Raw genomic sequence first — 19,855 nt, forward strand, 5'->3', positions numbered from 1 at the left:
TCACCTTAGTAGACACAGGAAAAAATTTCATCAAAATCCAACACCCTTTCATGATGAAAACGCTCAACAAAGTAGAAATAAAAGAGAACCTCCTCAGTCTGACAAAGGACATTTTACAAAAAAGCCACAGCTAACATTGTGCTAAATGATGAAAAACTGGATACTTTCTCCCCAGAGTCAGGAACAAGCAAAAATGTCCATTCTCACCATTTCCATTGTACTGGAAACTGAAACTAGGGTAACTAGAGAAGAAAAAATATTAAAGTCATCCAATTTGGGAAAAAAAAAAAGTAAAACTATTTCTAATTGCAGATGACATGACCTTGTATGTAGAAGACTCTAGGGATTCACCAAAATACTATTAGAGTTAATAAACAAGTTTAGGAAGGTTTCGGGATACAAGATCAATATACAAAAATTGTTTTGTATTGCTATACACTAGAAATGACCAGTATGGAATGAATTTAACCAAGGAAGTACAAGATTTGTACCCTAAAAACCTGCAAAATGCTGTTGAAGGAAATTGAAGAGCTAAATAAATGAAGTGATATCCCATGTTTTTGAATTAGAATACTTATTTTTGCTAATACGGCAGTACTCTCCATATTAATCTACAGATTCAATACAATTCCTATCAGAATCCTAGCTGATTTTTTAGCCGAAATTGAGAAGCTGATACCCATAAAGCCAAAACAATCTTGAAAAAGAAGAGCAAAGTTGGAGGGCTCACATTTCTTGATTTCAAAACTTACTACAAAGCAAGTGTAATCAGACTAGTGTGGTAGTGGCCAAAAGATAGAGATGAATGAAATAGAACCATGAGTTCAGAAATAAACCCTTATATGTATGGCCAGTTGATACCAGGGTGCCAAGATTCTAAAATGGAGAAAAAATATCTTTTCAATAAATGCTACTGAGATAATTTGGTATATACATATAAAAGAATAAAGTTGGCCTCCTTCCTCATGCCATATACACAAATTGACTCTAAATTGATCATAGACCTAAATGTAAAAGCTAAAACTGTAATAACTCTTAAAAGAAAACAAGTGTAAATTCTCTTCATCTTGGGTTAGGTAATGGACCAGAAGTACAAAAAAGAAAAAAAAACGGAAAAAGTGGACAAATTGGACTTTATCAATAAAGCTCTTGTGCTGCAAATGATACCATCAAGAAAGTGAAAAGATAACCCATTAAATGAAAGTATTTATAAATCATCTATCTGATAAGGGACTCCCATCCAGAATATATAAGAACATTTTACCTCAGTAATAGATAGGTGGTTCATTAAAAAGTGGGCAAGTGATCTGAATAAACATTTCACCAAAAAAGATACACAAATGGCTAATAAACACATAAAAGTTTAAAAACACATTAGTTTCTAGAGAAATACAAATCAAAACCACAATGAGATATCACTTCATACTCACAAGGGTGGTTATAAAAAAGACAATAGTAAATGTTGGTGAGGATATGGAGAATTTGGAACACTCGTACATTGGTAGTGGAAACGTAAAATGGTGTGGCCACTTTGGAAAAACAGTTTGGCTATTTCTCAAAATGTTAAGTAGAATCAGCATGTGACACTCCACAGTTTCACACCTAGGTATATCTCCAAAAGGACTGAAAAGCTTCAAGACAAAAACCTGCAAATGTTCATAGCAGTATTATTCATAATAGCCAAAAAGTGGCAACAGGTAAATGTCCATTAACTAATGAATAGATAAGATATACTATATCCATAGAATGGATAACAGTTGATTCTCAAACCAGCCCTACACTGGTTTTCCACCACTTTAGTTGTAGAATTTTCTCAGTAGATCATTTGATTACTGTTTCTTGTAAATTTTAAAATAACTTTTATGGCTTAAGAAAAAAATGCACTCCTGAACATGTATGGGTTATCCATAGTCTGGGGAGAAGAAACGTTTTTCATTGGGTTTTATCATCCTTCCTCAAATTACCATCTTATTTCCTTTCTCTCAAAAAAACTGAGATCTCAACCTGCTATTTCCATTTATTTTCCATTCATTCGTTCTTAACTTCCTATAATCTGGATTACTATCGTTTAAAATCTTCAGATGTCCCAAGAGACCCTAATTACCCCGTGCTGTGATATTTTCAATATCTTTGATATTTTTACAGCATTTGACAACATTGTTTACTTCTTTTTAATAGTCTATTTTTAAAAATGCACTTTCATATCTTACCCAGTTCTTTTATGGTTTGACATAAGAAACCATTGGCTCCTCTTCCTGTGCCTTCCTCTAGCTGTTCTCCAAACCATGTGTGAGAGATAAAATACCCCTCCTTAATGTCAACCATAAATGGTTTGTTTATCAAAGTATACTTGTATCTTTAACATTTATTTTGCAGTTTGCATTGAAATTTTTAAAGAAAGCTACAGTGACAGAATATTTTCAATATTTTCTCCTTTCAATCTGTAATCACTGATAACAAGAGTTACTATTTTAAAGAGAATGTAACATCTTTCTTTGAGGTATAATCGACATATAATAGTTCAGGTATACAGCATAATGATTCAATGTTTGTATATATTGTGAAATGATCACCACAATATATAGTTACAAAATCTGTCACCATATATAGTTTAAAATTTTTTTCTTCTTGTGACAAAGACTTTTAAGATCTACCTTTAGCAACTTTCAAATATTTAAGTGTTTTTAACTAGAGTCGCCATGCTGGATTTTGCAGCTCCTTTGTGGGTTCTCATCAACCCCATTCCTAAACAGTCCCCTAAGTGATCTTTCTACTTTAGTTTCTCTCTCTTTAATCTACCCAACTCATCCCTGCCAGTTCATCTGTCTTAAAGCACCATTTCTGCCCTTAAAAATCTAAACTTATATACACAAGAAAGGATTTTTCTTTAACCTGGCTGTCAAGGCCTTCCTTTTGACCAACACCTTCCATTAGACTTTTACAGATCCACTTCCCCATTTCTCCTGTACTCAACTTCACACCTTTGCTTATAATTCTCACCTGGACAATGTGTCTAACATCCATCCATCCATCCATCCATCTTGGTTCAGCTCCCTCTTAAAACACTTCCTAATTCAGAACTTAGTAGTTATTACTACTTTTTTTAAGTAGTGACACTGGTGTTTGTTTCATTCATTTGTTGATTGCTCCTATATTGTGATTATTTCTTTTACATTGGCCTAATTTGATAGTTCACTTGTATGTTTGTTATAACTTTTTGTATATGTGTTGCTTAACTCCTGGAAGAAGAATATTCAGTAGACATTAAATAGAAGTGTTAAATAGAAGTGTTTTAATGTCTCCACTCTGGGTTACATTTTTTAGGGTTTTTTTTCATTTGTTTGTTTTATGTCTGATATAATCTCATAGCCTATAGAAAGACAAATTATAAAGAAAGTCACCCTAATAAATATGTGAAGTTTTAAAGGCAGAAGCAGGGTAATAGAGATTTTTGTTGGTTTGGGGTTTTGTTTGTTTGTTTTCAGCTCTTAAAGATAGATTGCAAAGTGTGTCATTTAATCGTATACAATGATTATGTATTGCTACTAATCTCAGTTATTCTCTTTCAGGATTCAAACATGGTAGCCTCAAGATTTTTAGTTTTTAAAAGAAAAATATCTAAACATTGTTAAGCTATAAGACATTTTTATTACATCCTCAAAAACTGAGGAATTTTTTTCAAGTTTCATCAAAGAGCAATTTCTTAAGGACTTAGCTATAAATCCTAGGAAATAGAAGTTTCTGATGGAATTCTTACCACTGAAATTATTTTAAGTACAACAAAGTTACTGGTACCCACTATTGAAAGATCCCTTAAAAGCCAGCTGTCAACCAGGTGGTCATTCTTACAAAGGAAAGAATAAGGTATTGTTTCTTGTTCATATTTGTTTTTGGCAAGTGATTCTGTGCTTGCTTTAATTGGTTAAAGGCCTAACATAGGTCCATAAGTTTAAGACATTGTTACAAAACGGACATATTTGCTCACATAAGCCCTGAAAGAAAATATACTTAGATCTACAAGTAATTACAATTTTATCCATCAGTATTTACATTTTTGCTATCTGCATACCATAAAATTATTTGATACTTTATTTTAGTGAGGCAAATTGTGTACATATTGGATAAATATTTTATTATTGCTTAATTAACTAGATCTTAATTTTTATCATTTTCCAATAACTATTTTATAACCAAGTCCTTTTTTTTAACTTTTTTCTTTAACCTGGAATGTTACTAAGTTAATTCATAGTATACATTTTACTGAATTTTGAGGTCACTGTAAGTTCCATATAAATTTAGTTAATAGTAGTCTCTTAATTTAGAGATTTATCTAGTATACTAGTAAATGATTTATTCAGTTAGAATAATTTTAATAAAAATATAAATCACAAGTATTAGAAACTATATTAGATTTTTAAAAACAAGTTATATCACGCTTAGTTTTTTAGTGTATTAATGGTTGAATAATAGGTAATTTGATGTAATAAAGATAAAAATATGAGGCATATTTTCTTATCCCTTAATATATCTGGACCTAGCTTGGTAAATGCTAGATTAATTTTCAAATATTGTTATAAAATATATAATATACAATTAATACTTCAGAAAAGCACAGAAATTAAACTGGGTTCCTGTCCGGGAAATTTACTGAAATGCTTTTTCTACAGCTTCAGTTGCCAAAAGACAGCACTGGAATGTGAGAAACTAATTTTGGTCTGTTTTAACGCCTCAGAATGTTACAAATTAATCAAGTGCTACTTAAAGTCTAGAACTCATTAACTTTATAAGTTTTACTTTTCCCATGACAGAGATTAAGTTATAGCATAAAGCTTCTTTAGTCTCTCACATCGATCAGGTTGCCATCCCCACTGTACAAGGGCCTTGTATCTGCTATTCAGTGAGTTCAGTGTAGGCAGCGATGTGTGCAGTGACATAAAAAGACTAGTTTACTGTTATGCAACGCTCAAACAAAACCAAGCATGAACCCATTCTGGCTGTTTCTTACTTCTGCAGTTTGCTTAGGTAAAGCAAAAAAATAAAAGTTAAAATCTGTAAACATACACATGCACACACAAACAACATCCATTTATTCACATACTCACTAAAGAAAAATCCAAAGTAGATTGTAATAAGCCTCTTATTTTAACAAATCTAAAAGTGAGCTGTACAGTCATTGCATTTAAGGGCCACAAGGATATATAAGCCTTATACATTGAATAAAGCTACCAGAGCCTAACTAAACCCAAGTGCCAGCCAGGAACTGAAAGACATTTCTCAGCAGTATAGATACGCCAGCTTGTTCTTAGAAAAACAAGTAAGTTAGTGATAAGATGGTATGAACAAGCCATTATGTAAGAGTGTATATCCCCTATAAACTTAGATCAGCATAAATATACAAGCAAAATGTAGCTTTACATACATGTTGGGGTTTTGTTTTGTTTTGTTTTACTTTACATGGAGTAGCTGAGTTTATGGCATTTGTAGAACAGATTGAGATTTGTAGTGAAAAGGGAAATAAAATGAAAACTATTGAGTGAACAGCAGGGTCCATTTGATGTGATTATGAAAGATGTTTCTTTATTCTGTTTTTTCTTTTGCAATCTAAAAACAGTAGCGGGGGTTGCAAGCAGAGTTCATCATAGGTTGTCAATCACTGTCATTTAACATTTGCCGGGGAAGATGTCTTTATTCAAGGACAGCTGGACAAATCAGAGACATAGATTTGCAGTTAGTAGCCTGTCCAGCCTACACTAAATAAACAAGGACAGGGCAGACAAACCAGCCTCACACATAAAAATATAATGGACTCCACTGACCTCGCTGCCCTCCATTCAGCTTCAATCCCAGTTGCATAAAAGCTTCACTGCCCACTTTCAATTTCCTTTAATTACCTACATGATGTAGATAAGAAAATGAACCTCACTTATAGTCAGTGATCACACACAGGAAATTAACTAGACAAGTTGTTTAAAATTAGAGGAGTAATTTGGAGGTAAATAGAGTGTCCTGCTGAGGAAAAGGTGGCTAGAAAAGGTTTTTGTTTGCTTGTTTGTTTTTAAGCAGAGACTTTGATTATTTTACTAGCTCTCTCCGCTGATCCTGAGATTGATGCTTTTCTAATCAACCTAAACTAAGTAAGAAATCTCCTTTGTAAGTATTCTGAAACATCCAAAATAAAATAACTGAAGGAGAGAAGAGCTAATAAGTAGTGAAACAAACATGCCACATTCTAAAGAGCTTAGAAAAATTGTGTACTGGAATTCCAGGAATAACTGATGGTGGTTTTCACAGGAGGATCTGGCAGAGCAAGTGAGGATTAAAGAGCAGTTGTCTTCAGCCAGTCTTCATTTCAGATTGCTTCTCAAGTCCATAATCAAACCACACATACACACACAAAATTAAATACCCTGAGTATTTATTATTTACTCTCGTTTATCTAAAATCAGTGTTTCCCATTTTGTTCTTGGGATTCATAGCACTTGAATTTTAATTAGAAAATATTGTAGGGTTTCAGAGTAATGTCACTATAATACTTCTTTGGAAAAGTTGCATCAGGTGTGTAATGTAAATTCTTTTTCCCTGTCTTTCCACAATATTTTGAGTTAGTTCACTGAGGTACACTGAAAAGAGCATAGTTCCTTATCACAAATTGATGTGCTTTTGTGAACATTTAATTAATATGGATTTAAAAGAAAACTAATTGGAGATTGGAGATTAAAACCTGCAATATCAAATCTGTGGTTCAAGAGGATACAATTCCTGAATATTTTATCTTTAATTTGACTGTCTCTTGCATTATGAGAACATTGTCTTTCAAAGAACCAATGTTTTCTGTAACACAGTTACATAAAAATTATATGATTACTTGGATGAAAGGAAAGTGTGACTACTAGTAAAGCATCAGTAAAAAAAATAATCTTGTTTCTTTGAGTCATATTGAAGAATCATGATATTTTTGAAAGCGAGTTAATTAAATGTCATTTTAGTTAGTGAAGTACATTTACATAATTGTAAACAAAGGTTTACAACTGAAAACTGTAGAACACTAAAACTCAAATAATTGAATCTTGAACTTCAGCTGACATCCTGTATGGTATCAGATGTGGGGATCATTATTATAATAATAATTCCTAACATTTAGGCCAAGTCTTACAGTGTTTAAGTGTTTCGTAAATGCTATCACACTGAATCTTCACACCAAATCCCAATTTAAGTTAAGGAATTTGGGGTGTAGGGAAGCTTACTTACTCTGAGATGGTCACATGGCTTGTAAATGGCAGAGCTGAAAATCCATGTGTTGTATCAGTTCCCAGATCCAGTGTTCTCTCTACCACCTCACATCATCCCATACTACCCTCATCACCTGCAGCATTTTTAAAGAGATTAATTACCTACTACCTTCTTTGGGCTCTCCTTTAATTCAAACACTGGAAGCAGAAAAGGAGAGGATCCTCAAAGGAAGTAATAACTTCTGATGAGAACTCAGTTAATTGTGGATAATTTGTAACTACAGAAACTATTATTGGTTTGATATTAATATTTATAAATCAAGTATCAACTCCGTTAAAGATCTCAAAAATATTGCATGGGTCAAATATGAAAAAGATATTACTTATCAAAAGTACATATTAAATATAAAATCTGTATAAGCATTCTAAATTGTATTTTTCTCTAATAGTGCCCATTTTATGTAATTCAAGTTTAAACCTTAACTTATCACTCCTACTTTCGTTATCTAAAAAAACGATTTTTTTTTAACTTTCTTTCAGTCCAGTCTTAAACTCTTCAAAGATTTCTTGACTCACTGTTATTTGAACCTCTCCTTCCTTATCCTTACTTGTCCACTTTCATTTTCCATTATTTGTGGTCAATTTTGATTAAGGTCTTTCTCCTTCCACTGAACTATAAAGCTTTGTGAGAGTAGGGATCATGTCTCTGGTTTTGTTCATCATTGTATCCCCTACTCTACTGTATGCTGAATAAAAATTAGGTAAACAAATGACTCAGCACACTAAGACCATGTCCATGTCTACTAAAATATTTTTAATTTTTATTAAAGTTTATAGTTTTTTGCAAAGAAATTAAAGAATCCTGAGTTAAGGAAGATTGCTTTATGCATTGAGAAAAGACATCACTGAATTAACTTTGATAGTAATGTCACTGTCTTTGGGTAATCTACGGTAAAGATCTCATAGTCCCCTTATTAGACCTAGAAGGATCTATCTTGTACACAACATTTTTTCCAACCTAAAATGTATTCAGCTGTTAGCAGACTCGTGTGATACTGATACTGCTGGCCATGAGCAAATTCACAATCCTAGTGAAGCAGGGGATTGAAGCAATAAATCGGGTAATTCAAGCAGAATTGGCATGGTTTGGAGAACAGTAGAATCACATCGTACATGGAGTTTAGATTCTAAAGTAGGCAAATACAACAAAAAGCACTGATGATCAAATTTACTCAAAAGCACAATAAGTATGATTGTGAGTCGTCAGCCCTTTTCAGATATACTGATTCTCAGTGAGTACAATGGCACTATTTTTTCCTTTAGCATTGGGGCAGATCATTGTTTCTTTAGCACCAAATGAAGGAGTTGGCTTTCATTAGAAGTCATGTTTTATGAAGATGTGTATCATGTGCATCTTTGGATGCTGGAATCACAGAACACAGAAAGATGTTCACACTTTTAGAGGTATTTAGGAACTAAGACTGGGAAATACCCAGTTTATATTGTTGCTAATCAATCTCTCTCTGTCTTTCCCTTCCACCCTCTATATGTGGGGAGGGAAGAGGGTGATAATGTATGTAATTATATTATACAAGATTGTACTGATGAAGTGGATTACTTAGATAATACTATTAATTAGTGCTTTTAGCCAAAATCTTACTTTCCATATAATTTTTCTTTATTTGGACTTTTCATATAATTTGTAAGCCTAGTCCTGTTTCCTACATATCCAAAACCTAGAGAGCCAGTTCCGTTTGCAGTACTAATATAGCTATTTGATTTTCTTCTGGTAAAAGATCAGAAGTTATGTTTAATGGACAGTAGAAAGAAATCTAAATATGAATAAAGTGTTGGACCATGGAACAAGTTCAAGGCTGATTTCTTCTCTCTCCACCTCCACCCAACTCTCTGCATTATCGACCACTCTTTAAGTGCTTGATAGCAAGCTTCTGCTAACTGAGCAATCCCAACTTCTCTGCTATTAATGGCGTCATCATTCTCTTCATCCCTGAGACTTAAACCTCACACCCCTCTTTATCTGTTTTTATGGATCTGCTCATATTATTTTCTCTATGTGGAATGCAAGGAATCTCTCTCCCTCTGTCCTCTTCTACAAATTGTTATAAGCCTAGAACAAACACTGTCTCTTTGGGGAAACTTTCCAACACACCCAGTTCACTCCAGTGCTCTTCTCTGAATAACAGTATTTTATTCTACACTTGAAATAATTATTTATATAAAATTTCTCCCAATATCATTTTAATTTCCTTGAAGGAAAAGGTCATGTTTTAGATTTCTGAACCATCTTCTCTCTTATTTGCTGTTTGCTTTTTTTTTTTTTAATCCATTTGGCAAGGCTGGAATAGGAGGATAGTTACTGATATGGATTTGGATGGAGGCCAGATATTATGTTGAGATTGGTCAGCCATCAGGTGATGATGCTTCGGTCCTGAAATTCACCTGAAATCAAAAATAATATAACTGTCATATATAACTGGTCCTTCTTTAGCAAATGACTTCAGACAGATAGGCAGGAAAAAGATGAAATGACAACATAACAGAGGCAAAAAATTATTAATTGTTAATATGTCAGCATACAATTCTTTACAGGAAGCAATCCAACAGAATGAAGACAGGGTTGAAAATAAGCGTAGAGTAGCTGTGATATTTTTGACTAATACAGGACAAAATAAGATAAAACATGATTTTAAAATATTTATCTAGCTCATAACAATGTTCCAGATATTCTTTTAAAATGTATCTTCAGCATACTATATCAAATCAACTGGAATTATTTTTAGACACATTTTTTTAGTCTCTTCGACTCACAATTTTCCCTCTCACTATAGGGCCTTTGTATATACTGTTCCTAGAATGCTCTTCCCTCTTCATCTAGTTAATATCTGCTGATCTCTGTATCTTAGCTTATCTGCCTGTTCCTCCACCCAGCCTTTATGACCTTCCAAACTAATTTCTTGGTTAAACTCTCTATGCTTCCATATATTTCTTCTTCGTAGCATTTGTCACCTTATCTAATTTGCATTTATTTCTGTGATTGGTAGAATAATGTATGTCTTTCTCATAATCCAGATCGTCAACAAGTATTTGTTTAAATGAATTTATTCCCTTCAGTTTTTGAAATAAGAATTTTCCTATTAATCTGAAGTTTTATATAAGTATATAACTATATTTTTAGTAGTCTTGTAGTATATTCTTAGCATACAGTAAAGGCACAGGTTCCTGAAACTGTAAGTCAAGCAAAAATATATGAAGACATATTATACATGGACAGTAGAATACTCTAATTATTTCATACTATTGAATTCCAAATAATAAAATCTTAAGGAGTTCCATCACACAGTTTATTTCCTAGGCAAGAATTGTATGCCTATGTAATGCAAATCAAAAGTTATCTCAGACCCCTCCATGAACTTGAAGTCTCCACCCTGTCACTCTGACCCCTTCCATAGAGAAGTACCCATCTGCTTTCTGTCTCTATAGATTAGTTTACAAATTGTAGAGTATCTATTCTGTTTTTGATCTGGCTTGTTTCACCATACTTGAGATTCATCCAGGTTATGGGTGAGTATTAATAGCTCATTCTTTTTATTACTGCTTACAATTCTATCGTATGGATACAACACAATTTGTTTTTACTTTCATCTGTTGATGGACATTTAGGTTTTTTCTAGTTTTTTGCTTTAAAAGGAAAGCTGTTATCAGCCATTGTGTATGATCTTTGTGTGGACATATGTTCTCTTTTCTCTTAGTTAAATTGGTAGAAATGAAATAGCTGAATCACTTGTAGTTTTATTCTTAAAATTTAAGAAATTGCAAAACTGTTTTCCTAAACAAATGTAACATTTTAAATTCCCACCAGTTATATAGGAAAAGTTCCATTTTTTTCTACATTCTTACAGGTACTTGGTATGTCTGTCATTTAAATTTTGGTCATTCTAACTTTTATTTTTCCAAATAACTAATGATATTACATATCTTCACGTATCTGTTAAAATCTTTGCATGTTTTTCACTGGGATTTTTGTGTCCCCACTTTGAATTTTGAGAATATATATATTCTGGATATAAGTCCTATATTAGATATATGCTTTGTAATTATTTTCAGGCTAGGGCCTGAATTTTAATTCTCTTATTGTCTTTTTAAGAACAGAATTTTTTTTTATTTTGATGAAGCTTAATTTGTCAAATTTTTTTATAGATCGTGCTTTAAGTTATCCTATCCAAGAAATCTTTTTCTAACCCTAGGTAGGATTTTCTTCTGGAAGTTTTATAGTTTTAGATTTTATATTTAGGTCTATCATACATTTTGAGTGAATTTTTCATATACAGTGCAAGGTTACAATTGAATTATTTCATTTTGCTTTATTTTGGGTGGTTTTGGGGTTTTTATTTGCCCAGTTATTCTACTACCATTTCTTGAAAAGACTATTTCTCCACTGTTTTGCCTTTCAGTCTTAGTCAAAAATTGGTTGTCCATAAGGGCACTTGGGTGGCTTAGTTGGTTAAGTGTCTGACATCGGCTCAGGTCATGATCTTACAGTTCATGAGTTCGAGCCCCGAACAGCTGTTCTAGCCTGCTTCAGATTCTGTGTCTCCCTGTCTCTCTGCCCCTTCCCCACTCATGCTCACTCTTGCACATGCTCTCTCTCTCTGTCTCTCTCTCTCTCAAAAATAAATCAACATTAAAAAAATGGTTGTCCATATACATATAGGTTTATTCCTGGACTCTATTCCATTCCTATACAACAATTTTTTATTAGATAAGCTTTATAATAAGCCTCGAAGTCAGGTATTGATAACTCTTCAACTTTGTTCCTTTTCAGAGTTCTTCCAGCTATTCTAGTTCCTTTGCATTTCTATATAAATTTTAGAATCACTTTGTCAATTTCTACTGAAAGGGAAAAGCTGTGGTTTTGATTGAAATTGTATTAAACCTATAGATCAGTTTTAGGTATATCTCTCCTTATAGTTAGGTCCTCTAGGTTTTTTTTTTTTTAGCAGCATTTTATAGTTTTCACATTTGGAGTTTTGTGGGGTTTCTTTGGGTTTTTTCAAATTCACCTCTAAATACTTCATGTATTTTATGCTATCATAATTTTTTTCACTTCTGATTGTTGATTGTGGTATACAAAAATACAACTATACAATTAATTTTTGTACATTAATCTTATATCCTGTGACCTTGCTAAACTCACTTATTCTAGTAGTTTATTTTCTGGATTACATTGGACTTTCTACCTTAATGATCATTTCATCTACAAATGAAACAGTTTTACTTCCTTCTTTTCACTGGTTTTCTTTTATTTTTTGCCTGATTACACTAGCTAGAACTTTTGGTGCAATGTTGAGCAGACATCCCTGTCTTATTCCTGATCTTAGAGAGGAAGGATTCAGTCAGATAATGTTAAATATGATATTAGTTGTAGGCTTCTCAGAGATGCCATTTACTAGGTTGGAAAGGTTTCCTTCTTTTTTTTAATTTGCTGAGAGTTTTTCTTACGGATGGATGTTATATTTTGTCAGATGTTTTTCTGCATCAATTGAGGTGATTGTGTTGTTTTTCTTAAATTTATTAACAAAGTGAATTATATGAATTGATTGTTGAATTTAAAACAATCTTGCACATAAGATATATACATAAACATACCTAATCAAATACATTGTTGCTCTTATATTGATCAAAGTATTGTCAGGTCAGTTAACAGTAAGAAAAAAACTTTACTTTATCTTCACTTATTCCTTCTTTCATGCTCTCCTTTCTTTATGTAGAAGCAAGTTTCTGACCTATATTATTTTCCTTCTCTCTAAAGAACTTCTCATAATGTTTCATGTAAGGGATTTTTAGTGACAACAAATTAACTCAATTTTTGTTTGAGAAAGTCTTTATTTCTCTTTTATTTTTGAAGGATAATTTTAAATGGTGCATTCTAAGTTGGTGGAGTTTTTTTCTTTCAACACTTGAAATACTTTATTCCACTCTCTTCTTGCTTGCATGATTTTTGAGAAGTCAGATACAGTTCTTATCCTTGTTCCTCAATAAGGTATGTTTTTCCTCTGGCTTGTTTGAGGACTTTATCTGTAATCAGAGTTTGACGATAATATGTAGATTTTTTTGAAATTTATTTTGCTTGGTGCTCTCTAAGCTTTCTAGATCTGTGGTTTGGTGTCTGACATTAATTTGGGGAAATTCTCAGTCGTTACTACTTGAAATATTTCTTCTGTTTCTTTCTTCTTGTTCTGGTATTCCCATTATGCTTATATTATACATTCTGTAGTTGTTCATAGTCCTTGGATATTCTGTTCCGGTTTCTTCAGTCTTTGTTCTCTTTGCTTTTTGAAGTTTTTGGGGATTCCATTGATATGTGCTCTAGCTCAGAAGTTCTTTTCTTAGCCATGACCTGTGTGCTAATAAGCCCATCAAATGCATTCTTCATGTCTCTTACAGTGTTTTTTGTCTTTAGAGTTTCTTTTTGGTTCTTAGGATTTTTATCTCTTTACATTGCCCGTCTGTTCTTTTGCACTGTCTATTTTATCCATTAGAGTCCTCAGCATATGTTAGTTGATTAGCAACTAATTATAGTTGTTTTAAATTCCCAATCTGGTAATTCCCATGTCTCTGCCAAGTCTTTTCCGGATGCTGGCTCTGTCTATTCAAACTGGTTAGGTATTTTGGGTTTTGGTTTTCTGAGAGTTTTTGTTATTATTGTTGTTTTGTTTTGTTGTTTTGTTGCTTTTTTGATATACCTTGTAATTTTTTTTTCTTGATACCCAGACATAATGTACTCTGTAAAAAAATCTGCTATAAATAGTCCTTTGGTAATATGCTGGTGAGTTGGTGGGTGAAGGAATATACTACAGTTCTATGATTATGTCTCATAGCATAGCTTTTAGTGAGCCTACGCTTCTGGACTGTGAACTTGACAAGTGTTTCTCAGTTTTTTTCTCTTCTTTTAGATGGTACAGGATGACTAGAGTGGACTGAAGTTGGGTACTTCCCTTATCCCAGGTCAATTAAGCTTTAATACTACCCTAGCAGGTTAGGCTCTGGTTAACTAGTTTCTAGTAAGAATAGACCTTGTTAAGGAGAACAGAGTTCTTGGGGCACCTGGATGGCTCAGTTATTCAGGCGTTCATCTCCCACTGAGGTCATGATCTCTCAGCTCTATGAGTTCGAGCCCCACATCAGGCTCTCTGTTGTCAATGTGAAGCCCACTTCAGATCCTCTGTCTCCTTCTCTCTGCCCTTCCCATGTGCACACAATTTCTCTTTGTCTCTCTCAAAAATAAATTAACATTTAAAAAATAATAAAAATTTTTAAAAAGAAGAACAGAGTTATCTGGCATATTTCAAACTGGTTCCTTTCTCCTCCCCCTGCTGGAAACTCAAATGGATTTTTCTCTGATATTTACCGTGAGAATCTGATCAAGCTCCTGGAGGTAAATTTCACAATATTTTTGAGTCCCCCTCTAAGACTGGGTCCTCCTGGAGCTGTTAGCTCTGAGTTGTCCACACTGACCCTCCAATAATTCAACAGTCTTAGCTCAGGTTTTCTTACTTCAGCACTGGTTGCCTCAGTGGTTTCTGCTCATGAGTCTTTGCTTCTGTTGGCCATTACTCCCTGAATTTGCCTGTGTCTCCAATTTTGGGGGCAGCAATTTGTCCCATATCCTCCCCTCTCTTATGGATCCAAGAAAAGTTGTTGATCTTTCAATCTGTTCAACTTTTTACATGTTGTTACGACAAGATGGTGGCTTCTAAAGTCCTTACATGTGAAACTGGAAACTCAATTTCAAATCATTTTATTTTAGTCTAATTTATTATAATAAGTTTAAGTCAATGATTCTGCTCTTCATCCCTTTCTTGCCTCACCAATCGTATGCTAGTCCCCTTTTCCCAGCCCTGCCTTATTCCTTTCACTCATGCTACATAGATCGTAACTTAAATGACATTATTTCCAAGAAACTTTCCCTGACTCTCTAAAATAAGCAGATCCCAAACAATGTCCCTTCAACACTCTGTCTCACCATATCATAACATTCATTATACTTTGTAGAACTTGTTTTATCCCTGAGGAACTCCGATTCTGGCTCACTGTTGTGGCCCCAGGGTCAAGCATAGTGTGTGATGCCCAGCAGGTCTACTGTTATTTTCGTTGATTGTATAAATAAGGGCATTCATGCATTTCAAATATATTACACATTACTAACTTGTGCTTACATGTTAATAATAGTATTAAACAAAGCAAAATTCTAAGGGACATGATTGGTCACCTTCTCGTTTTTCTAAACCATGTTTTAAATGTCAGCAGTTAGGCTAAGAAGAACATTAATTATATAATTTTGGTCCAACGCATTATTTTCTCCCTCTCCCTCCCTCTGTCTCGGTCTCTCTCTCTCTCTCTCTCTCTCTCTACCCACATATATGTATATCTGTGTGTATTTTTCTTTTCCAGGATGCAGAAGAATACACAGATTTGCCAGTAAGACATAATGAAGATCACATGAACAGTGAACTGGCAAAATGTCTTCCCTTTGAATCAAATCCTCATTCATATGACAGCCCTCACACCAAAGCACATCTCCTACTACAGGCACATCTCAGCAGAACCATGCTGCCCTGCCCAGATTATGACACTGATACCAAAACAGTCTTGGACCAAGCACTCAGAGTATGTCAGGTATGAAAGTCTAATACCTATATTGTCTCCCGTCATTTGTTTTTTTCCCTGTTTTAGGATAAAATATACTTGCATTTAAAATGTTTTATCATAGCATTGTTGAGAAAAAAACAGATAAATCAAATCAAGAATTTTCAAAGGAAAAAGCAAATATAAATGCAATAAGATGACAATTTCAGTCATCCATTGGATAAAAAATAAAAGTTGAACTAGTGCTCACTTTGGCAGAAGAAGTACTAAAATTGGAACAATACAGAGATCAGCGTGGCCCCTGCACAAGGATGACATGCAAATTCGTGAAGCATTCCATACTGGGAAAAAAAGAAAAGAAAAGAAAAGAAAAGAAAAGAAAAGAAAAGAAAAGAAAAGAAAAACTAAATGCCAGGTACTTGTCAAGGTACTACGTAAACAAGCAGAAGACTACCTGCTGTTATGAGCTTTCACTTGAGATGGAAAAGGCAGACAATTAAAAATATATAAGTCAAGGGGTGATAACTGCTTTTTTTTTAAGAGTAAAGAAGTATAATAAGGAAAATGCAAAGATGGAACGTTCCATTTTGCACTATCTTGCTTATAAGGTGACATAAAGGAAAGAATTAAAAGCATACAGTGAGCCATAGGATGATTTGAGGGGTGTACCCCAAAAACTATAAAGAGCTAGTGCCAAGTCTCTCGTGTAAGAACTTGGCATAGTCAAAGAAAAATCACAGAGACTATTGTAAAAAAAAAAAAAAAAAGTGAAAAGGGACACCAGAAATGAAGTCAAAAAGCGGTAGATGTGGACATTGTAGAGAAAATGGGGGCAGGTCGAGGCAGGGAGTGTGTAAACCGTTAAGAATTTTAGACTTTCCTCTGAGATGAAAGGCTGCTAGAACAGTGGTTTCCTAGTGATTTATATTGGTTATATCTATGAATACTTACCATATTAATTAAAACAATTTCTCAAATATTTATTATGTTATTTAAAAATAATACTAACAACCCAATTATATATTAGTAGAAAAATAACATGATTTCTCAGGAAAAGTAACTATTTTCCGAGACAATAAAGAAAATTAGTGAAATATGGAATTAGTTTACATTTTTGCAAGTATCCTTAATGTCTAGCTTAATAGAAATCAGCTAGATTCATGTATCTCCTTTTTCAGTCAGTCTATTAAAATATGATGTTCTAGGGAAAAAAAGTATGAAAAATTTGAAGAAAAATAATGTTTTAAGTTTATTTAAGAGAGAGCACATGCCACAAGCAGGGTAGGAGCAGAGAGAGAGAGAGAAAGAGAGAACCGAAGCAGGCTCAAATCCATGACCTGAGCTGAAATCAAGAGTAGTATGCTTAACCACCTGAGCCACCCAGGTGCCCCTATAGAAACATACCTTTTATATGAGCCATCATTTAGATTATGAAAACTCTGTAGTCTTGACAAAAGAAAAACATAGTTGTATAGCTGTGTTTCCCTGCTTGAAGTCAGAATGTACCATACAGCCTGCCTTCCCTTCTTAGACCTATTTGAAATTATTTATCATTGTGTCATTCTTTTGCTTTGAGGTGGTTTTGTAATGGCTCCTTTTAATATGTTACTTTTACTAGTGTTTCCATCCCACTGAACAAAAATAAAAGTAAAAATTACTGTGCATACCTCAATTTTTAAGATCTGCTTAAAATGTTCTAATTTTTATATAGAGTAATTACAGAATTGATTCTTCTTACCATCCACCTTTGAAATCCTCTTCTTGATCATAGTAATTGTAATATATATTTGTAAAATGTGATAAGTGATATGACATACTTTCTGTGCTGGGTGTAACAAAGGAAAACTTTGTTTTTTAGCTTTTGTGAGAATATTACAAATAAGAATCAAAAATTAAACTGACTTGCCTAAATTTTCCAAATTTGATAGCAAAGCCAAAACTGCTGATGTCTTAGTGTTTTTTATGTATATATATATTTATTTATATTTGAGAGATAGAGACAGAGCACAAGTCGGGGAGGAGCAGAGAGGGAGAGGGAGACACAGAAACCAAAGCAAGCTCCAGGCTCCAAGCTGTCAGCACAGAGCTTGATATGGGGCTCAAACTCACAAACTGTGAGACCATGACCTGAACCGAAGTCAAACGCTTAACCGAGTCACCTAGGCACCCCTGATGTCTTCGTGTTTTGAAGAGCTCTCTACTGTTTGTTTGGGGTTTTGTTTTGTTTTGTTTTGTTTCTTTTTTTATCAAGACAAAGAAATTTATGTTCAGAGAAGGTAAATAACTACATTAAAGGTGATTCCTCAAGGCAGTCCATGCTGAAACCAGGGGAAATACCAGGACTTTAAATCCTGTTCTAATATCTCTAATATTTTCTAAGAAGTGCTATAAGTCTTGACATTAAATTCATCTTCATTTTTACTTAAAATATGTAAAGTCATCTTCATTTAAATGAAAACTAAATACAATACTGAGCCAAATAGCATAAGGGTACAGGTTTATATCTTAGTCACTCCCACTACCTCCTGGATGCCATTTATAGCAAAACCTACTAGTAATTGAATGTTTTCAGGTGTTTCATGGGAAAAGGGAAACCAGGGCTCGAGGAGCCGACTTAGTGAGCTGAGAACCAGAGGACTGTGTGTTCCAGTGTGGGATTGTGCTGTCAGTTGGCTGGGTTATTTGGAAAGTTTCTTTCAGATGTGGTAGAAGACAGATTGACCCATCAACTAAGGCTGCTGCAGGCTAAATTTAGATAAATATCTAAATTTAGATAAAAATCTTTCTGTGCATTTTAATTAGCATTTAGATAAGTATCTAAATTTAGATAAAAATCTCTCTGTGCATTTTAATATTTATTTTAAAGGACTTTAGCATCAGTGCCTTTAAAGACTATAAGATTCTGTTATCTCATGAAAGAACACACACACACACACACACACACAGAAATGTGACTCTAGGTTGATTAGAAAGATATCTGGAGACCTTTACTTCCCAATTTAAATTGCAATTAATTATGTAAATACCAAACTCTACCAGAATTATTTGGAGAATTGCATACTATCCCTGCACCCCACACCAACAAATCACTGTATAATGATGGCCCATAAGGCAGACCATCATTAACAGCGAAGTGGTGAACGTGAAGTGGTGAACATTTTTTGAAAACTTTTCTTTGTCCTAGGTTCTGTTCTACTCGTTTTGCATTGGATCTGTCATAATTGTCCAATGAAGTAGTACAGTTATCCTCATTTTACAGATGAGCACTAAATAATTTTCCCAAGATCACATCAAAAAGAAAAACAGTTTTCAGCATAGTTTGGTTATTTTTAATAAAGGCATATGTTACCAGTTCCCTTTGTCCTGTAAGGATGGATTTAAAAATTGTATTCATGGGCTAGTCAGAATTTCTTTTAAAATATGAGAACTTCACAGGAATTTCTACGTTTTTAAACTAAGAATTCCCACTAGACCATGAATAATATTTTTAAGTAATCATTCCCTTTATACTAAAATCACCTTCTTTTATTTGCTCTAGTTCCCCTTCAGTGGTCTATAATTCCTTTAACTGGTTTCTAAGAGCAACTTGTTAATATGGTTGAGATTTGTAGTTGCTTTATTATATCACATCACTCTTCAGTGTCTAGTAGATATGCTGTTTGCCTTTTTTATATCAACTGTTTATGCTGTTTCTCAAGTTTTTTATATTATTCTAGATAGACCAATGAATTAATCATTTACTTCCCCACATTCTCCCTGAAAAGCACAAAAATTGGAAACAATGGAGGAAAGATCAGATTGCTGATATAACCACTAAGGGAAGGAGAAATGCCATCATAATTACAAAATTACCCAGTAAAGAATATATATGTAGTACACATAATATATAATATAATATGCTGTAATTACACATAAAAATATATATTTAATGCATACTAGAACAAGCTATGCATAGGTTT

At 33.5% G+C, this 19,855-nt stretch overlaps 1 protein-coding gene and 1 pseudogene across 1 annotated transcript in view; both read left to right on the forward strand.

Annotated features, from left to right (window-relative positions):
- Positions 1–19,855, forward strand: part of ASCC3 (activating signal cointegrator 1 complex subunit 3) — a 332,522-nt gene that overhangs the window by 292,678 nt on the left and 19,989 nt on the right. The window contains exon 37 of the mRNA XM_039218367.1: positions 15,702–15,926. Coding sequence (XP_039074298.1) covers positions 15,702–15,926 — 225 coding nt within the window. The remainder of the gene's footprint in view (positions 1–15,701; positions 15,927–19,855) is intronic.
- LOC120221118 lies at positions 16,143–16,242 on the forward strand (annotated as a pseudogene).

The sequence above is a fragment of the Hyaena hyaena genome, unplaced genomic scaffold (assembly GCF_003009895.1).
Source record: "Hyaena hyaena isolate Hyena2069 unplaced genomic scaffold, ASM300989v1 scaffold_750, whole genome shotgun sequence".
Lineage (NCBI taxonomy): Eukaryota > Metazoa > Chordata > Mammalia > Carnivora > Hyaenidae > Hyaena > Hyaena hyaena.